General features: G+C 35.1%; 1 protein-coding gene across 2 annotated transcripts in view; it reads right to left on the bottom strand.

Moving 5' to 3' along the window:
* Nucleotides 1–21,844, bottom strand: part of METTL8 (methyltransferase 8, tRNA N3-cytidine) — a 42,972-nt gene that overhangs the window by 19,355 nt on the left and 1,773 nt on the right. The window contains exons 3-11 of one of the 2 annotated variants that reach the window (XM_062498612.1): nucleotides 17,998–18,153; nucleotides 13,602–13,693; nucleotides 8,410–8,798; nucleotides 7,787–7,836; nucleotides 5,260–5,323; nucleotides 4,787–4,926; nucleotides 2,809–2,915; nucleotides 2,645–2,710; nucleotides 1,687–1,929 (exon numbers count right to left, since the gene is read on the bottom strand). In XM_062498612.1, the coding sequence (XP_062354596.1) occupies nucleotides 1,742–1,929; nucleotides 2,645–2,710; nucleotides 2,809–2,915; nucleotides 4,787–4,926; nucleotides 5,260–5,323; nucleotides 7,787–7,836; nucleotides 8,410–8,798; nucleotides 13,602–13,693; nucleotides 17,998–18,153 (1,252 nt within the window). In that variant the 3' untranslated portion in view covers nucleotides 1,687–1,741. Of the gene's footprint in view, nucleotides 1–1,686; nucleotides 1,998–2,644; nucleotides 2,711–2,808; nucleotides 2,916–4,786; nucleotides 4,927–5,259; nucleotides 5,324–7,786; nucleotides 7,837–8,409; nucleotides 8,799–13,601; nucleotides 13,694–17,997; nucleotides 18,154–21,844 lie in introns of those variants that run through there. The other variant, XM_062498613.1, reaches the window with a different exon arrangement.

Genomic DNA, 21,844 nt, shown 5'->3' with positions numbered 1-21,844 from the left:
ATATTTAAAATATAAGACATATATTTTCCTTGAGGATGCTACAAGCCCTTAGGGATTTAAGAAATGCAGCTATGTTTTAACCTTTGATTTATACCACAAGAGTTTTATTGCAGGTAACAATAATGCCATTGCTAATCAAAGCTTCCTAAGCCTCTTAATTCATAAAACAGTATTTGCCTCTAATGGGAGTTTCAAATATATCAAAAACCCAAGACAGACCCCTTACTGCACCTCATTCTTGAAACACATCTAGGTTAAAGGGGATGAAGCTACTTGGCATGCCCATTTAGAAAATTTAGGGTTTTCTTCCTAGAAGACCATCAGTCCTCCTTAGCTTAGCAACTATCAACTTGCAAAAAGAATGGGTTGGGCTGTCAGCTGTGACTTGTTTACCCTTCAGACTAAAAAAAGCAACAAAAGAGATTTTGAGTATCACAGCATTAATGGCACTCAAAATTACATGTTATAGATTACATGAATCCCATATCCTTGTTTAAATAAGAGATTTATTTTATTAATTCACCTGTTTCTTGTTCTCTTCTCCTTGTGGAAAACTGACTTAAAATTACATTTAAATAGCAAAGTGGCATAGTGATATCTTTAAATACAAGCTCAACAGCCTCAGGATCACGTTCTATATTTGAAAACATTGCCTGCAATTCCGTTTTCTTCTTAAAAGAATTTCAAGTACTAATGTAGTCCTGTCCTTTACTGGATCCCCACCCGGTCAGTAAAAAAATTCTTTTTTCTTTCTTTCTAAGAAACAATCCCTAAGAAAGCAACTTATTTTTGTGAACAACACAAATATCTAAGCTGCCAGGTAGATTACCACTCCAGTGTGATTATATTACCCCATAACAATATTAATAAAATGCACTCAGGACTACTGTTTTTGCTCCTCCCTCTAGCAAATCTAACATATCGTAAAAAATAATTGTATTTATCCAGACAACAATCCAATATTAACTATTTGGTTTCAGAACTGTTTTAGCATTTTGTTAATTCTTTTCTACATGAAACACGTTCAGTTTGCAATCTAAAGCACTTGAAATGCCATGCATTGTACTTGAATTTGACATGTTCCTTATGAGCATGTAGATGAAAAGTGGAGACTTCAGCATAATAAATCAGTCACAGTGGAGGACAAAAATCCCTGAGCAATCTGATATGTATACATATCACACACAGTTAGTGTGAAATAATACCTACATGCAAATCAGAAAAAGATTTTCTGTCTTTCTTATTTATGCACCAAGAAATTTCCCTCCAAAGAGGAAATACAGTTTTAAGACACAGCGGTTGGAAAGGATGTGACTCAGAAATTAACACAGTGCAGCCTGTAGTAATAGTGAGAACAGATAATCTATTTCTCTAAATCTCTGCAGCAATTATTCTTCAGACTAAAGCTTTTTACATACTGTGAATTTTAACAGGAATGAGGTATATACTTCTACTTACTGACTACTCATATTCAAGGGAGTAAAATAATGCCTGGTCACAGTCATAAAAAGATTACTGCATGTAAAGCAGAAGTCTAAAATGGCTTTTTTTGCCCCCCAGATTCTACTCACACATGCGTATTTACGAAGAAAAGAAAGTCAGAGAAAGGTTTTCAGTTCAATACATTTATTGAACTTTTTTATATTTTTCACTGGCTAACACAACATTAACTGGAAATATACATACTTCAATTTGCTTCCGTTTCTGAAGTTCAATTCTGTACTACATTTCTGGAGTACAATTATTTACAAGGGTGCCTTTTGGTGGTTTCTTCAGGATTATGCAGAGATAGCAATGGCTTCTGGAACTTGCTTTGTATCCAAACTCGCTGCATTTTCACTTTTTTCTTTCTGTTTACTTGTAATCGCCGATCAACTAAATTCTGTACTTCAGTTAATCCAGCCAAGTTGAACATGTTCCATACCTCATCTATTTTTTCATATGAAGAATTATTGTGATTAGAAAAAAGTGATGTCTAGAATGTAGTAATTACCAACCTGTTGTTCAATCAAAGATGGAAGTAAATCTGGTTTGCAATTTGAAAGCTAAAGGACACTGCCCGTAATAAGGCTTTTGTTAGAAATTCATTTCCACAGCTCTTGATTTATATTGCAGTTAGAATTGTTATGCTGAGGCCCAAACCACATTAGTTATTACTCACAGCATCCATAGATACCCTTTCTTCACAGGGTTCAAGATGCCATAATTGAGTAAGCAAATGCATGCCATTTGGTCACTGTTCACATATTATCAAGATAAAGCTATTTCCCCTGACAAATGACAATCCAGACTTTTATGCCAAATATAGCTACAGACTCTCCTTCCAAGCATGTTTAACTCAATTTTAACAGAGAAATCATGTGCATGTTTAAATAATAAAATTTGAGCATATAATTACACACAGGATACTTAAAGAAAAATTTCCACTAATATCTGTAAACAGCCTTACAGGACGCTAAATGCAACAAGTGTGCACACAAAGGAAATTATTTTCTTACAACAATTAGCTTTGGGCTTTCTAAAAGCAGAGAACTTTTTTAAAAAGCCAATACAATATTCTTTAAATTTATGTTTTAAGATGAACTTTCATAATCCAAATCAGAAGAAACACTCAACCTTTTCCATGAAACTACAACATTCGTACCTTTGGTAAAGAAATATACTCTGGTTCCATCTCCTCTTACATAAAAATTTTCTGACAAGCAATGACCTAAGAAAATAAGAGCAGTAATGAAAAAGGACATGTCACTTTTTTTTTCCAGAAAGAGCTAAAATGAACAGTGAGCTACAGAATCATTCAGGAATTACCTTTTTTAAAACGAAGTTGAGCTGTATCATATCTTCCGTAATCTCGAAATAACAACATTCCTCCAGGTTTCAGTAGCTTAGCCAACCTATTTACAACTCTTTGCATCCTTAGAAAATAGATGAGATGCTGGTGAAGTTTGCAAACATAAGCAACCAAGTTTGCTGCCACAGACAAAAAGGCAGCACCACCTTTCAGGACAGTAGTTGTGCACAGAATTACAGCCTTCCCTGTATAAACAGAAGTTTTGCACACACAGAAAGGAGTGTATGTGCATAAAAAGTGAAAATTCTTTGAGAAATTTTATCCAGCAGAACTAAAAGACATTAATTTTATAGCTTAAAGAAAGTTTTAATACTTCCAATTCTGCAATCAAATTTTAGAGAATTTTTAGAATACTTTTAGAAATTTTAGAATACTTCCAATTCTGCCTTCTAGTAGAATTGAAGTGTGTTAAAAATTGTCTACAAGAGTGTTTAATTTTTGATTATTGCTACAACAGCCTAGACAGAAATTGCTAAGTAACGATTTGCTGAATATAAATGTGTCCCTCTCACTTGTATTTTCCATCTTTTCAAAGTATCTAAGTTCTGCATCATGACTCCCTTGGTTTTCTTTTTCATTTTCCAGAAAAAATTAATACTGAGCAAGATGAATCTGGATCACTTTTTTCTTTATGCAGTCATTTTAATTCTGTGAGATGGCAGTAATGACTAACACATCTTTGGAAAGTGGGTCTCACAATACAGATAATTACATTAAAATCTTTGTGTGTATACACACACATGCACACAAAAGCATCCCTGTCAGCCTGGAGGAAAAAAAACAAAACACGAAAACAAACAATGACACCCCCCCCCCCAACAAACAAACAATAAAAAAGAAAACAAACAAAACAGAAAATAAATCACAAAACCCTCAAATATATTTTTTAAAGACTAACAGGAAAAGATCCACAGAAATTCTGACAGAACAGAAGAATTCTGATTACTGGTTCTACAGGCACTGTGACTGAATGAATCACTGCTGTCCAATTTCTTTTTGGCAGCATCGGTGGAGTTACAGAGATCTGAAGTCTCCTGATTGAATTGTTTTTGAAACCTGGACCCTGGCTTTGTGTGACTCGTACTCATCTTTGAATAAACAGAAAGAGAAAATATTCTATACAGGGAAGGGTTTTCTGTATAAAGGGTTTTCTGTATAAAGATTTCACTAGTAGCAGGGAAACAGTTCTCAGACTTAGGCAAATACTGTTCTTTAGGCCAAGGCCATTTTAATGACATTCTTGAAGTAATAAATTTATTATCACACAAACAGCATGTATGTCCCTTCATATAACCTAGTTAGATTCAAGAATTTGAACTCAGATGCTCTCTTCTACTCTTTTTGCATTAAAAAAGGGTGTTTTCACAATCAGCCAACCTTAACAGTCATAAAATTTGGTTCATTAGACATCGAGAGGCATTAGCAAAGGCTAACAGTACTCAACATCACATGTGAAAATTAGATCAAATGTTCTTAATTCAAACGAGTTACAAAATGATAGATGCATTTCAGTTTAAAAGGGCTGCATGTAAGCATTTGAATGTGGCTAAATCAGCAATCTAAGTCTATATCAACATATTTTAAGTTGCCAAATCATGAATGTTTGGTTTTGATCACTAAAAATAACTACCTTCTAGAAGACTGTCAGTCTGTTTTTGTTTTTTTTTAATTTGCCATCTTCTTGAATCTGTCACTTCTAATAGAGATGTACTTAGTTACAATACAACCCATGTATTTTGATGGAGACTGGGAACTCACTAATTATAATTAGCCTTTCTCTTGAAGCCTGAAAATGGTAAACAGAATTTAAAATACCTTATATATGCTAGAGCTTATTAAGTGACAAAAATTCATCATCTTCTTTTGCTATTATTGAAAACCTCCAGTTAAAAAAGAGATTTAACCCATTTGCTTTGCCCTTTAGTCGTCATTTACCTGTCAGGATGAATAGTAGAGAGCACAAAGACAAGGAGAATGACATCCAGGATCTCATCTGGAAAAGGATAGGGTAAAGCATCATCACACACATCATGAACAAAGGCAGAACACCAGGCTGAATTGTAGGACGAATGTGACTGTCAGGAAAAAGATGAAAAGAGGCACAGAGAGAACAGTAGTAGTTAATACGTTTACTGTGACTCAAGAAACATTTTTTTCTTCAATTATTCTGCATTGTAAAACATCTCATATAAAAGCCTATTCTGTCTGGTATCTTACTCAAGCTGAGAAGCAAGCTCACTGATGGTATTCATCCCTCTCTGCATACAGTATGACTTTGTTCTTTGGAATATTGAAAACTTCAGTTAAAAGTTGTCAAAGCCATCACTTTCTTTTTCATGAAGATGGCTTCCTGGCAGCCTCCTGAATTACAGGCTTGTAAGGTACTCTAAAGGAAGTGCATGAATTACCTTTACCAGCTCCACTGCTCCTGAAGCAAAATCACAACAGTAGAGAAAGGTTCCAGGTGTATTGCTAGGAAAACAAAACCAACATCAGTTAACAAAATTATTAATGTATAAGATGAAAGTCTACATCAGTGTTCATGAAACTTCAGAGGGTCCTCTGGGGCTCTCCACAGGTTTGATCAAGCATGCTTTATTGATGTCTAGCACATGGAAAGCCACATAGGTTGTAATGGACCAACAGGGCAGACAAATTCATAAGAATACCAACAGACAGTTAGTACAAAAAGAATTATAGCCTTGTCAGGGAGGAAGCAAAAAGGAAAAGAAAAAAGGTCACAGAGGGCTGTCAGAACTGATGACAGTGTCCTGGTGCTGTAATGCATAAATGCACATTAATAGGTCACATTTTCTTACAGGAGCACTGCATTCTTAGCCCATTCATGCAGTTTAATTAGCAATATGATTTGGGCAGGGATGGATAGTTGCTAAAGTAATCCAGCTCTGTAGAAGTTTGGGTTTCCATGTATCACCTTGCTGTTCTTTTGATTTGATTAAGCATTATTGGTTATTGTACTCCATTATCTCCTTTGTTTTCCAGCTAGGTTGAAAAAGAATTTCCTGTAGCACTGTTTTCTCTTCTCTTCCCATCCAAGACTCAGCCAGCTGCTAATTACCTTTTACCATTCATCAGGTACAAGTAATTCTAGGGAGAAGTTTTTTCACCTCTGCAAGATAAACTGAGAAAGCTACTCAAAACCCACTGAGAGATGACCTCATGATATATTTAGTTAATTAAAAATATATTTCAGATTTTTGATAGATGGCTTCTTTAGAAGGGAATCAATATACTCTGCCAGTTCCTATAAGATCTCACAGTATACACAGCTAAGCTAGTGACTTCTGAAGGCTCAACAGGAGAATGCTTCTGGAACAAAACATACTCCATTCTTGTTGCTGAGCAAAACTTTTATCAGCTCTGTGACCACCACAAGAACTGATGAATTTACATATTTATTATGAATGAGGACAAGCAGCCAAGCTTTGGACCCTGGCAGTCCATTGGGAAAGTTAAGGTGATTACCAAATACACTTGTTAAAATGTTTGGGTTTTTAAATTTTTTATTTCAGAGCAGAATAGGAACTATGTAGAAAGTTCACTTAAGACAAATACATGGCTTGATCTGGATGGCATTTTCATGACACATGTATTAAAAAGCAATAACTTAAATTTTAGGGGAGGCAAGGGGAAGATGTTTAAGAGTTACATTGCTAACCTTAGTGAATTTTCTTCTGTAGTCAGGGTACACTGGCTTGTTTTAATATGCACATAATTCCATGCATATAGATACATTATTTTATATGCATATAACTGCCAGAATGGAAATTCTTGTATTATTAAATTCTGAGTAAAATCAACTGTTGTATAATGCCAAGCCTACTTAGAGATAAGAGATCTTTCCATTAGGTCATATACCAGACAAACAAGCAAGTTGTTCAATGTATCAACCAATGTGACTGAAGGATTTACATATGAATAGAGATCTCCAGGAAAAACACCTAATGAGTAGATGCTTAATTATCAGAAATGCCAGTCTATGACTAATGCCTCCTGTGAGGAAAACACAAAAATTTGTCTCATCTTTTTCAATAAAGCCACATGATATGTTTTTCTATATAGGGTTCCTTTTAAAGTTTTCACATGAAACCAGGCTCCCCTTTCACTACATGCTGTCTAAAGCAAAGCATTTGCTGTGGGATGAAGATGCATTGCTAACACTCAGAGGTTTCATATATGACCCTGGTGCATCACTCAATTCTTCCTGCTGTGTTTCCATATCTGAAAAATTGAGTATTTTTGTATAATGGTGATACTAGCAATCAGAATTCATTGATAGAATAATGAATTGTGTTGTTCTCAAGCTCTAAAAGGCATGAAGAAATCTATTTCAACCCTTGAAACATACATAGCCTTTCCAATAAAACCTTCCTGCCTACATGGATGGGAGGACAAGCTGTCACAAGAGATTTTTCTAAAACTGGAAGCTAAGTGGATTAAGACGTTTCAATGAATTAAGTAATTTGATACAGGACTTGTGCCTTGACACTAAAACCACAGGTAATGTGACAAATATACCAGCCAATTCAGAAAAAATAGAACTTCACAGTAGATCACATGCTGTTATCTATGGTCTCTGTAATCCTGGGGTTTTGAAGAGAGACCTGGTAGCATTACAGTGATCTATAAGACAAGAGAATATTTCACCTGTCTGAGATTAACTACAAGAAATCAGCCTGAATGCACCCAAAGACAAACTCTGTCAGCAAATATGATCCCAAGACCAGGGTGGAGCAATATGAGGAATATCCTATACTGATGCTACCAAAATTATTTGTGGTCTGACACACTAAGGATCTTAGGGCTGTAAAATGGTTCACTCAACACTTCCTGCAGCACTGATCCAGCACCAACATTTAGTGAAAATGAAGATGTGAATACAACATTAATATCTGGAAATCCAACACTACTTACCATAGAACTTTCAGAATAGGAAAGACACTGTTTCCAGCTCCACAACCAACCTAAAATCAGAAAAGAAAGATAAAGTTAAAATAAATGAGCAAGTAAGACCTTTTTTTTGTTATTTTTTGTCTTAAATTAGTTGGCCAGCAGGACCCATTAGACTTGAAGGTATGATGGACAGAAGAGGTAAAAATCAGCTCATACCACAACTCTCAAATCATTTACATGATCATGTTTCTCCCCAGTGTCTTTCTAAAGTTAAGAGAGAATTTGTCTCTCAAACTGCATAAGAAAATGCAATATTCTTGTCCAGTTTCACCATTTGGCAAGAATGAGGCAAGTACTTGCCCATTTAGACAAAGCACTTAAACTCATACCTTTCCTTAGGAAGTAAGAAATCTGACCTTCAGTGAAAATGGAATCTGACAATCTAGCCCTATTCTGATTTGAAAATCCCTGAAGGGAATACCAAGTCCAGATTAAGGTTTCTCTGCAAGTTTCTGCCATAAATTAATGTAGTATGTAAAAATTCCAAAGACTTACTTTCTTGATAGTTAGTAAGGGTCTTTATCAGATTTTTGAGTAATTAAGTGGAGCTCTATATGATGGGCAGAACATTTTCAGTGCATTACCTCTAATATTCGGTAAGTGGCATCACAACCAGGGAAGGATTCTACTGTGCCAAGTTCTTCTCCACAGTTTTTACCTTGAGGATTATCAGTAAGAGCTTTTTCTTCATTTTCATTATATACAAATCCTTGCACAGTAGAACCGCCTCCATAATTTTTCTTCCAGTATTTTTCTCCTTCTTCAAATATTGCATTTTTGAGCGTAAAACTGTTGTCATTATTTATTTTTGTGTGTTCTGAAGATATTTTTTCTGTTTTAAACTCTTGCCTCCTTTTTTCTGGAAGAATTTCTGGAAACTCCAGAAAGAGCCAATTGCGATCCTTGAAAAAATTATTTTTATGCGTCTTGTAAAATTCATTCCAATATTTACTGGCTTCTCTCTCATATTTATCTGAAATTAAAGCAGAACAAAACCTTGGTGAATATGAGCTTAGATAGAAAATGCTCTAGAGCAACATATAATTTGGACTTCAAATGTACAGTTTAAAAATCCATAGTTCCACACATTGTACATTTAAATTAAAACATGGATTTTGCATCTCACCTTAACTTGTGCTCAAAATAACTCCTATAAAGGTTTAATTAGATTTGATGTCACTTAGGAAGGCATAGACAGGCTGACTGCATTTTTTAAAAAATGTAGTGACATCACAGAACAGCAGCACCAAAATATACAACCTGAAGACTCTTAGACAAGCTTTCATGTATCAAATTATAAAAACAATGCATCTTTTCAATTATTTAAGAAACAGTAAATTGAAGTTCTTTCATGCTTTATGAAATTCTGTAATTAATTGGAAATTTGTTGATATCTTATTACCTCTTTAAAAAAACTCCAGTTCTGTGAACTGGACTGATTTTTTTTTTTTTAATTTTTTTGCTGCTGCATAGCAAATAGACAGTAATTCACACTTTAACCATTCAACAATACAGAAAGAACATACTTGCTTTCTTATTTTCAAAACACTTCAGTCTTAAAACAGACTTTTGTGTTCACTTTTAATTCACAAAACATTCTAACTGAGTGTTAGAATGTCAGAGTAGGACTGGAAGGGATTTCACACAGTCAGGGAATTCACACTCCTTCTCCATAAAAATCTGTCCAAATTATTATTAAAATACTGCCTTTCACATACAACTTTCTTCAGTAATATATTACAGTCCTTAATTTTCTACACAGTTAGAAACCTCTTCCACTACCTAACTAAAAACATGTAACTTGCAATTAGGTCGAGCAATTCCTGTCCCAGCTAGGGATCAAGCAGACAAAGCAAAGATTACTCTCTTTTCTCTTTGCAACACCTATTTTCATATTTGAAGTATTTTACTACACCTCCATAAACAATCTCTTTTCTAGATCATCCAAACCTCTCTACGTTTTGATTTCTAGACTTCTGGTAATTTCAGTGTTTCTTCTCTAGATTCTCTCCAATTGATTTACTACTTTTGGGTCTTGTATTCTGGCAAAGGCATTCTTATTGCAGAGCAAAATAAGTATTTTATGAGGCTTACAGGTTGTAATCCTGTTTATAACTCCCAGCTTGCCATTTTGCAACAGCGTGACACTGCTGATTCAGCTAGTGATTCACCACAGCTCCCAGATCTTCTGCAAAATGACTACCAAGTCAATTGTTCCAAAACCTAGGGTTTTTTCCCTCAGGGAATTATTCTGAAGCAAAAAAATCTGCACTCATTTTTAGCAAATGTATATATTTCAGATTATTTTTCCATTGCTTGTCCAGATCTTTCTGAATCTTAATCCTGTCCTTCACCCTGAAACATCTCTTCACTTAACATCATCTTCAAATCTCTATAATTTCCCAAGGTCACTAATGAAAATACAAAGCAGAACTGGACACAGAATAAAACACTCCTCTGGCCAGCACTTCCATTCTGAAAGGATCTCTCTAGGCATTCATTCACCCAAAAGTAGTTTATTAGCTCTCACTTGCCTAACTTGCTTATGAAAATGTCAAGTAAAGCAAGACAGAAGCCTGACTAAGGATAAACTTCAGGGCGTCTGCTGCTTTTCCTTTATCCCCAGGGCTTGTAACCTTCTCCAAGAAGGAAATTAGCTTGATTTTACATTATTTATTCTTGAAAAAAATATTTGTTGGCCAGTAGTCATCTCCTTTGTTCTTCTGAACCCAATGTCTGCAAGCTCTGGATGTACTCTTCCAGTATTTTTCCAGGAACTGAAACTAATTATCTGACTCTTCTTTTTCCCACCTCCTTTTAAAAAAACCCTAATATTCTCTTTTCTGCTTTTCCATTCATCCATGTACTCTATGGATGCACTTTGTAACCTGTTCTTTCTCAGTTCAAGAACAAAATCTTTCCTCTTTCTCACTAGCACTAATTGTGCTAGCCACTGGACTGGAGCTAGCTAACCCTTTCAAAAGCAGGCTGATAAAAAGATCAGAATTACAGCTTTTCAATGTCTCTTTTGTTGATAGTTTTCCTTCCTTATCCCTCCTAAGTACCAAACCAAATATTTTTTCTTGTTTTTTTCCCCTTATTTCCAAAGCATTTGCAGAACAATCTTGCTACCCCTGACATCTCTTGCTGCAAAAATGCACCTCATATAATGTGTTGCCTTTCTTATTTTGTTCTCACTCACACCAACACATTAATTCTTTTAATATAAATGCACAGAGTAAATGTACAGTGCACTTCTACTACTCTCTTAAAAACTTAACATATTATTTCCTAAATTGCTACAGCTTTTCAGAGATAAACAAGGCTGAGAATTACATTAGAGGCACAGACAGGCAGTGGGAAGTGGTAAGGAGGTGGCAGAATGCCTTGTCCTAGAAATCTGCATAATGTTTTAAAATTAACATTTAATACATCCAATTGTATTATTAAAGGGCAAGACCCAGTCATGTAATTGTAATTGTACAGGCCTGTTTTATATTAAAAGTTCAGAGTTGATTGAGGTCACATATAGATCAGATTTCAACAGTTTAAATGGTACATTTATAGATTGCTCAGCTTCAGCATAAAAACCAAAAAACCCTTCTAGTCAAAAGATTCTTTAATTATTAACACTCCTTTCTACAGTCACCATTTTCCTACAAGTCTGCTCAGAACTCTTGTACTTAAATTCACATCAAGTTTTCCAGATTTCAGAACTGAAGGAAAGCAATAGCTAAAGTCAGCCTTTCAAACAGTACTAGTATAGAATTACATGGGTTCAAGTGAAGGAACTCTTTGCATTGTTGCACTGATCATTTCTGCATCTCTGCGTCATAACATGCATGCAGTATTATCAAACTTTTATTTCATTGTATTTAATTGTGTATTTAATTGTGTATTTAATTGTGTATTTAATTAGCCTACCCACAGAATTTTCCAAAGCATGTAAAAATTACGTAACTAAAAAGTACATAAATTTCCAAGAAAAAACAAAAAACAAACAAAATACCCCTAACCAAACAAAAAGCCCAAAACAAACAAAAGAAACAAAACCAAAACAAACAACAAAAAAACTTCACCCACCAACCAACACCAACCAAAAAATAACCCCACCAAAAACAAACAGATAAAAACCCTTTTACTTTGCCTATCGATTTTTCTCCATAATAGGATCTTGCACTGCAAGCAAGCACACCTGAGAAGAAAGTGCACACGCTAATAAGTAAATCAGATTCCTAAAGGTAGTATCATGAGTTCATTCCATTTAACTTCTTTGGCTTTGAAAAGGCTCACCAGGGCTCTTCTACTTTAGTAATATAATAGTATTGCTGAAATCTGTCTTTTCCCCCCTTACTGTAGCTTTCAAGGCCCCAAAATAACCTGTTCATTAGCCTTGGTCTAGTCCATTGTTTACACAAATAGGCCAAAATGTACTTCCACTTGCAGAATGAAGCTGAAGCTTTCTGAAGGAACATTATCAGCAATGCTCACCTATTCAAGTTCTAAACAGAGGGGCATTCATAGGAAATATCCTTGGATTCTTGTGTTTCATGGCAATAGACAAATGGCTGATTATTCCATTTCTCACCAGCACAAACTAACTTCTAATCGATTGTAGATGAAGAATGAAAGGTTCCATGAGCCACAGGGTCACACAGCTTACTTTTCAATTATGAACTCTTTTACAGCTTTTTATACAAATCAAATGAAGGTATCAGATGCAATTTTTGAAAAACAAACATACTCCTGTATGTAGATAAAGAATGTGAGAGGTAACAGAGAAAGGCAGGTTGACCATCTCAGAGTATTCAAGGTGATGAAGGGCACACAGTGCAAGGCACAATCTCAGGTAATTCAAATAAACTCCAACACGTGCCTTAGTTACACCAAGGCACAGGACCATAATGACCCTATCTGACAGATTCCCAACATGCTAAAGTAAACTGAGGCACAGGATATCCAAGTAACCACTTTCAGAATATCTTTCTAACAGAACAACAAATTAAGAATCCAGTCTTCCATGCTACTATCAAGTATATACTCCAGCTTTCACATTCATAACTACCCTAGAGTTTTGTCTGGGGTTTAGCATGCCAGTTTGAACCTAGAGCTATCACTCTTCAGAAACCAAGAATATATTAAATTTCCCTTCTGAAGACAGGCACAAAACTCCTTAATCCCTTACAGAGCTGACAGTACAGGACATATTACAACACCTTCCACACCAAGTGAACACACTGATTCCTGAAGCACTCCTAGCTCAACCTGGCACAGACAGCAAGCTGGGACCAGCCAGGACCACTGCAACTTCCATGGCATTCGACCGAGATACGGTGCCATGTACAAATACAAGCTCTCTAAATAGTTCACAAATCACTAAAAAGCATTTGAATATTGTACATGGGAATCTTCATCCCCAGCACCCTAGCTGAATGCAAATTCATTCCCTTTAATTCTGTAAAAGCCTTGTGTAGTAGAAGTTGTATTCTGAAGGACTGCAAAAGAGGTCAGAACAACTGCACTACTGATGCACTTGTTAAGAGTCCATTGCCACCCTAATTGTAATACTATTCAAATAAGTAACTGTGTTGTCAGAAAAACACACTGTGAGATCTTTTGAGGCAACAAAGGGGAAAAAAATCCCTCAAAAACTAATTTAATTTTTTTGACAAAAGAATGTAGAAATAAAAAGAGTGTTCCTGAATTCTACAGCATCTTCAATGTTTTAATACAGAGCATCAAAATAATAATTTTTATACTATTAGAAATTTGTTACCTTGGTCTTCTGACTGAACTTTCACAAGAGAGTTCTCTGTTGCTTTTTTCTTGGCATTCTCCTCTTCTTCTTGTGACCATTGCATATGGTCCCTGCAAAAGGCAGTTGAAAACACCAGCTTTTCAATAGGGTTTTTCATAATATTTTTTCCCAGGAAAAACAGCCATGAATTAGCTACACTGTCTCAAATACCTTTTTTTTAGTTTTTTGAATGCAAGCAAATGACCACAAGGAGACTGACACTGCAAAACTAAGTTTCAGTGTATGTAAGATAAAAATTAATTACTAATTAGGTGAAAGTCAAGTGATTAAGAAACATGCCCCAACTGCAAAGAGACTGAAGTAGAATGCATTTCTTTGATTAATAACAGGATTATATATATCCTGCAAATTGAATGTGTTTACAGGAGTGTATTTTGAGTATCCCATTAGAACTGTATTTAACTGAATACAATAATAGACCTACCAACAAACATGAAAGAAACACCTCACATTAATAGTGTTTATGATGAGGAACTAAGGACTAGCAAAGAAATTGGATGTTCTGAAACAGGAAGCATAATCAACCTATTCAATTGGAACAGGTGGAACTGATGAACAGGATTTTATTTTTCCGAGGAATAAAGGCAACATTAAAAAAAAAAACAAAAAACACAGAATGAGACATTTGTAAGAAAAGTCAAGCAATGGTGCAATGTTTCCAAAGTCTATGCCATCTATATTTGTGTAAAGCGGTTACCTAAATGTTTTGTTAATCCATGGTCACAGAACCAAGCCCAGATCTGATCCTGATGACTAAACTGCCTTCCCTGCAGATTCTGGTTTGGTTCAGACCACAATGGGAAGTGCCCAAAAACGTGCTGCAGGATGTTTTCAGAAGTCAGTCAGCTGTCCCTCCAAATTGTCCAGTCTGAACAGATTAAATTAGTTAATATAATTCAAGTAATCTATTAGATCCTAATCCTACTGAACTCGGCTAACTGCAAGCCCATGAATAAAATTCCACTGGTTACTATGGGAAAAGGAAGAAGGTGCCAACTTGAAAAGAGCTGATTGTCTCTAAAAGTTAATGAGCATCTTCCTTTTCCGTACTTGGTGACATATAGGTAATTTAATTCTTAGATCTACACTGTTCCTCTTTAGTTAATTGTGGGAGACTAATTGGTATGTATTTGTCTGCTTGCCTCAGACTTGATTTCCGCCTCTCTACTGAAATATTTCTCATTATTGTCCCCAGCAGGTTGCCTCTCCCCTTCCTGTATTTGTCCATATACCAAATGCTCCTGTGCAGTGTCATGGCTCTGACAGACACGCTGCAGTAGAATAAAAGTGAATGACTGAAACATCACCAGGCAGACATCCTCTTGGAAAGACCTGCTTCCCTCACTGCTATCACCCGTTTTGACCTTGCCTATTCCAGCAAGCTGAAACCAAGGACTATTCAGATGGCAATAATACACAGTCAGCCTTTCTGAGAGATGACTTGCTGCACTGTAATCTTTAGCTGATCAATTTTGATCCATCATTGTGTGTCTGTCAGAGCCCTTAGGGGTTCTGCACACAATACTAAAGGTGCCTGAAGCCCTCCATCTTCATTAATAGCCTTATATTTTTCCCCTTTTTTTTCCCTCCTTGAAAATTCATAAAGCACCTTATGGTGCTTTTATAGAAATTTCTATAAGGTAGATCCCAAATAATACTGCTGCAGCACTTCTTGACCAAAATCTACAAAAGAGGGCACATTGCATAGCTCTTATACAAATTATTTACATAGTATGGATGCTTCAAATGAGGCAGCTCCTTCAGCAATACAAGTTGGAAGGAAGGCAGGACACATAAGAATTCTAAGCACAGAAGTGCTCAAATACAGAAGTGTTTTAAACTAAACACTGAGGGCAGCAAAGCAAGCTATCCATTTTAACCACACCAGAACTGTTAGCATGAGTAGGTCTTATATGAGATCAAACAGTGCTGCTTTCAGTTCAGTCTATTCAACTTAGTCCTTTTCCACTAACTTGTTTGCTAACTTAGGGTTTAATAATCTCTGTGAAAATGTGAAATCTGTGTCAATTACTGACCTGAATAGAAGCAGGCATTTTTTGCTTCCATGTTTAGCATCATTCATTACTTCTCTCTCAAACGACAGAAAAGCACCACAATAAACATCTAAAGCATTAGTTCCTAAATTTAATTTACTTAGTATTTCTAGCAGCAATGGTAGCAGCTCTTGGCTCTCTGCCAATTCACACAACAAGAACACCACTTTATGAACTACCAAAGATGATAAGTGGAAAACAAAAGGATGTCATACATCAATGTTAGAGAAGATGAGTATTTTATGCTCATCCTGTATAATCTATTTATCACTACCACCACTCATCCTAATTCTCCTTATCTCCCTAGTGAGAATCCTGCCAATTCAGTGAGCTTCAGAAACAATGACCTACCCCATATTCCTACCCCAGGTTCTTGATTTATCAAGACCATCACAACTTGCATGCACCTCTGCTTCAATTCAGTTTCACCTGTTTCCCCGTCTGAGCTACACAGATTCATCTGCAGATCCACTTTCTGAACAGCCCTGTTTCTTTCACTTCCTTCTTCACAATCCATCCCAACCACCTGCATCAAAGTTTGATAAGTCTGTGTTAGACTGTCACCAAAGGGTAACAGGAAATAGTGAAGCTACACACGATCAATTTTCTGAAGGAAATGATAAAACAAACAAACAGTTTCATCAAAAAACAGTATTACAGAAAAAGGGCGGCCCCTTTTCTTAAAATCTTTTCCTACCTTGATTATATAGCCTACATTTCAATCAGCATTTACACATGTAAAGGATTTGCCCACCTAGCAGGAAGCACTAAGGCTGGAAAATGCTTAAGAACTACACTGCATATAGATCTATGAAACACAGAGACAAATTTTACATTCCTAACACAATAATCACACAGCTTCAGCTTCCTTGATTAAGGAAGTACAGCCAACTCCAAATTCAGCCTTAATGTGATAAGTGTCAGGGACCACAGCTCGGGGACATCTAGTGTAGAACTAACAGGTGACAAATCTAATTGTGTATCTAACTAATGAGTTAAGCCCAAATTTAAAGACTAAAAGGAGTAATGAAGATACTAGTTTATCAACAAAATCTTCTCTATCATATTCTTAAGATTTTTTTTATTCATCAGAATATTGATATAGAGAATCTTTTGAAATAATTTCAATTAAAAAGCCGAGAGGAACAATAACATGGGTTGTAAAAAAAATATTTTAAAATCCCTGGCAAGTTAAAAGCTTGTCCAGTAACTTCTCCGACAGCTAACAGCAGAAGACACCTCTGAGGAAAGTAAAAGAATTGCAGATGACTTCTATGAAGTCATCTTAAGTTCTGAAATGTGTCATGTTACTCCTATGTTATATTTATTACCCATTGGTTATTGTTACCCACATCCAGTCCCTTTGCCTAATTTTGCTAAACCTTTGCTCTCAAAAATGGTGACATAATTTAAAACTACGTTAAAATTTTGTAAGAAGTAATTTTTTGTATAGCTTCTAAATCTCTTGCTTCTGAACAAATATTCCTTGGGTTTAATGATGAAATTCAGGAATAGAAATTCCTGGTCTCCCATATATCTTAGGTAGATATCTGGGAGACCAGATACTCTACTTTCTAAATAAATTTAGATAATCTTCTATCCTCCTAACATTTCCTGTATCACTTATTTGCTTTTTGTACATCTCCATTCCACAGTCAAAAACCTTAGGCTTTTCAGTCTCATTTTTTCCCATTGTGTTGACTAGCAGTCTCATTCTTTTCTAAGCACCCATTAATCATGAAAGCATCTTTTAGAGATGGAGATGGGGCAATTCTTATTCTTGTCAGCATTTACACATTGATGTCTTCTCTGCTATTACATTGCTTATTTAAGTTTTTTTGATAATTGCACAGTACATGAAAATTTCTGCTGAGTTACCTGTAACATCTTCAGTACACCTTTACAAGAACAAAAGTAATTTACATGTTCCTTTCAAAATGGTGTCATTTTTAGACTAGGACACTAATCCAGTACACAACGTTATTGCACCTAGAAAGTTTCTGCCATTTTAAATAACAGGGACTATATTATCTCTACAGTCTCTGTCTCCTAATTGATTACTGATCCATAATAATATTTTGCCTTTCACTCCTTGACCAACTATTTGCTTGGCAGCTTTTAATGCAAGTCATTGAGAGTTCATAACTATCAGATAATTTGTGACAGCCATCAGGTTTCCTCTAGTGCTACCTTCCTATGTCTATTCTGGCAGCACCTTGTTTTATACACCCACACCATTATTCAGCAAAGTAAACAGTACACAAAATTATATGAAAATCAGCCTTGAAGAAACATCTCACCACATGTTATGCTCGAAGACCTTAGAAGGATCAGTTAAAATCCGTGATCCGAGTGGAACTGCTGGTCGTCTATTACTTTGGTGCCTGTGTTGCATCTTGCTTTTCCTCAGACATAAAGCAGAAAGCCTTGTAATGAAGTTCACTGTGTTGAGAGACCTGAAAACACATTTAACTCAAATTACAGTTTTGCAGTAACCTAATTGTTTATGTCACTTATATGAGAGACTGGTCAAATAACCAAGAACAGGTATCAGATATACTAAAAATAATTTACTAAAATATCAATTCAAATGCTTTTTAGAAAACAGCACCATTCCCTCAGTGTGCTGAAAGCCCAAATAATCCCAAAGTAGGCTACTGGAATGAAACCATTCAAAAGATAAATTATCTGATATCATTTCAAATCCTATCAGGGAGGGGAAGTAGAAGAAATACACAATAAAACAATAACCCAAGACTGATACTGTACCTTTACGAACACAAGCAAAGAAATGATGAGTAAAGAAACCACTTTGTCTAGTGGGTACACACTTCAGCAAAATTGACATTTTTCACCCCACTCATTTTCTTCAGAATATTTCACTCTAGAACTGTGACTATGGTTTTATGCTTTTAAATAGGAAATTAAATAAGTTTTTTAAAGTGTAAACATAATGTACATAAAGACATCCAACACTTCTGCCATGTATTCTCCTGATCCCTGTTCAGTGCTGTCTTTGAAATGTAATGGTTATACATATTTAATTTTTATCAATGGAAATTAAAAAGTGACTCAGATTTTTTTAGTACGTGTATACGTTTATCTTATATTGCTGTATTTACTTTACTTGGAATATCTTCATTAAGGATCAATAATTAAAGGAGAAAAAGTGTGTAGCTAGTATTAGCAATTTTGGTGGGGTTTTTTGCATATTCTTGTTAATGAAGGCTTTCAATGAGACGAGTAAAAGGAAATACCCCTCCTACTACTTTAACCCTGATGGGCTTTTGTTCTTTTTTCCTTAAAATTATTCTAAATCCTATTTCCGCCTGTATTTTTTCTCTTCTTTTTTTGCAGTGCTGCTTCTATAAAAAATAGACCTACAAATGTAATGCACTGGAAATACAATATGCAGTTACAAAACAACAGGCTCAAGACACTACTAAAAACATTCTGTGCAAACTGGTTGCAAAACAAAGATTTTTATCTCGAGGAAAACAGTATTTGATCACAAGTCTTGTACTGCGAATTGAAAATTGTTAATATGTACACATCAATACAAAGTCTGGCAAAACAATCACTTCAATTAAATGAACAATTCCTCATTTAACATGTACTTTTGAATGAGTCATGCTTTTAAAAGGGCATTGTTTATTCATTTTAAGCTTACAGTAAAAAAGAAAAAATATTAACATTTCTTTGTATTTGTCAAAGTTTAAATAAAATGGAGTTTGCCTTATGGCTGACAATGCCAAATAAAACCACTGTTAATTTTGGCTGCTGAGACTGCAACATTACCACAACATGGAAGCATTGCCATACAGTGAAAATGTAACATTTAGGCCTATTTAAAAAAAAAAAAAAATCAAAACAACTTCTAATGTTAATGAGTTTATTGTTTGGGATTTTTTTAATAAATGTGGCTCAGCAACTAAAACAATTCCAATTTATACTTCAATTACTACAAGCTGTTCATGGGTATTATTTGAAAATATGTATGCATTTTTCATAACATAATCCATAATTATTAACATATATGTGATATAATGAAATAATGAGATACGAAAATTAAGACATCACGACAACTTCTGCAAAATATGTAATTTACATAAAGGCAATGAAAAAAAAATTCTTCAAAATAAAAACAAATAGAAAGTCCTCCAAAACCCCAAACCACAATCTAAAATTATTAAATTACAGAAATGCTTGGATAAAGATTCCATTATTATATTACAAACTGTTTACAAATCCTCTTCTTCCCTCAATTATTTGAAAAGACCTGAGTTAGTATCTTGCATTTCCTGTGCCAGCATTGATATTCACCATAAAATACAATGATTCAGCTGCTAGGCTAGTCACATAATTTTTCTTGGCTTCCTAAATATCTCAATAAGAACATGAAAAGATTCACAGATGGGAACTATAGTCAGATGACTAAGATGATCTTACATCAGTAAAATCCAGCTATGCAAGCCTTGCTATGAAAAAGTGAGCCTTTGAGTGATAATTGAACAATTTTAGCATATAAATTCAGCAAACGCAAGGCAAGTGGGGTAGGTGAGGAAGTTTACTGCTGTAATCAATGTTAAATTTAAATAAACTCCCTTAAGACATGCATGTATATACCTGATACCTAGAAATCATCCACAGATTTTGAGATTAGTGGGCAACATAGCTACTAAAAGCTCAAAAAGCATTAAATCACTTGTAAGATTAAACTACATTTTGTGAAGTGAGTCATTGCTTGATTTTTTAACTAAAGTTTGTTAATGAAACAGGCAAACACCTTTTCTTGTTACCAGGTAAAATGATCGTACCTTGAAGTTATGACAGTAAGAAATGCTGCCTGAAAGATTTAGGAGTTCTTTCCCTGTTCACAGTCACAGTCAGGAATACTTTAAATTTGATTATTAAGCAAAACAATTCAACTTTCATCTTTAAGGAAATTAACATAAAACTGAATTACAATAAAAAATAATTTTGTGGCATAATATCTATTTTCAGGAAAATAAGCCTTTAAAGAAACAATGCACTTGAGAACCATGCTGAAGAACAACATGGAAGTCTTTGCTTCCCTGTGGAGGACTGCCTTTTAGACTTTACAATTCTGTCATTGTTACAAGTACAGATCAGGTCCTCAGTTTAACTGAGAAATTTTAAGAAACAGCCTTAAAACTCCTTCCCTTCTGACACAAGCAAACAAAGCATCTTTAGCACAGCTTTTTGCAGGGGAACGTGCAGAAGAATGTACACACATCAACTGCTATCCAGACCTGAAGTTAGCATTAAATTAATTGATGTCATCATTAAAACCCTGAGCAGTCACACCCATGGAAGAAAAAATAGATACAGGAGAAAAGAACTGCTCTAAGATGTTTTAACTGTGAATTACACCCCAAAACGTATGAAATCACTTAACTGATGAGAAAAATTCTTTAAAAGTATCAATTCTGAGAGAGATGTCAGAGGGGAAAAAAAAACCCCAAAACAAACAGAACAGAAATAACCTTTTACTTTTGTCCAAGAACCTGATTTAATGAACTTAATGGATGAAAATATTTTGACATTTGGCCCAGCTCCAAATCTAGCAACTTCTTCCATCTCCAATCACTAAGTCTACTTGTAGAGTCTCTGTTATACAAACAAAAATAGCCTACATTAGGAACAGTATGCACAGCTTTTGTTACATTCCCATTCCATACAGAAAAGTATTCTGGAAACAATTGACTTCATACAATTACTCCTGCTTGGTACCTAGAAACTTATCAAGACAACATATGACCATTAAACCCCAATGTTCTTCTGTAAAGCCTTGCTTATCTGTAGTATCACCATCAAACACAACCAAAACTCAAAACACCTTACACAAAACAGATTCAAGTGGTTATCGGGGACAGAAGGGAAAAAAAAATCAAGATAATGGCAACACAGAGGTGTAACTATGAATTACCAGTGGTTATTTTTAAAATACATACATATTAATATTTCTTAGTATTTCCAATCTGGGTGGGGAGACATTGCTGTCAACCAGACTCATTCACTAGCCAAGTGCTTAATCCTATTCCATTTGCCCAAGTGACTAATCATGCTCTCTTGGGGCTTCATGCTTAGTTTTTCAGTTATATACTTCCAAAAAATTATGCACAT

The sequence above is a fragment of the Cinclus cinclus genome, chromosome 9 (genome assembly GCF_963662255.1).
Source record: "Cinclus cinclus chromosome 9, bCinCin1.1, whole genome shotgun sequence".
Lineage (NCBI taxonomy): Eukaryota > Metazoa > Chordata > Aves > Passeriformes > Cinclidae > Cinclus > Cinclus cinclus.
This window is presented reverse-complemented; position numbering and strand designations above follow the sequence as displayed.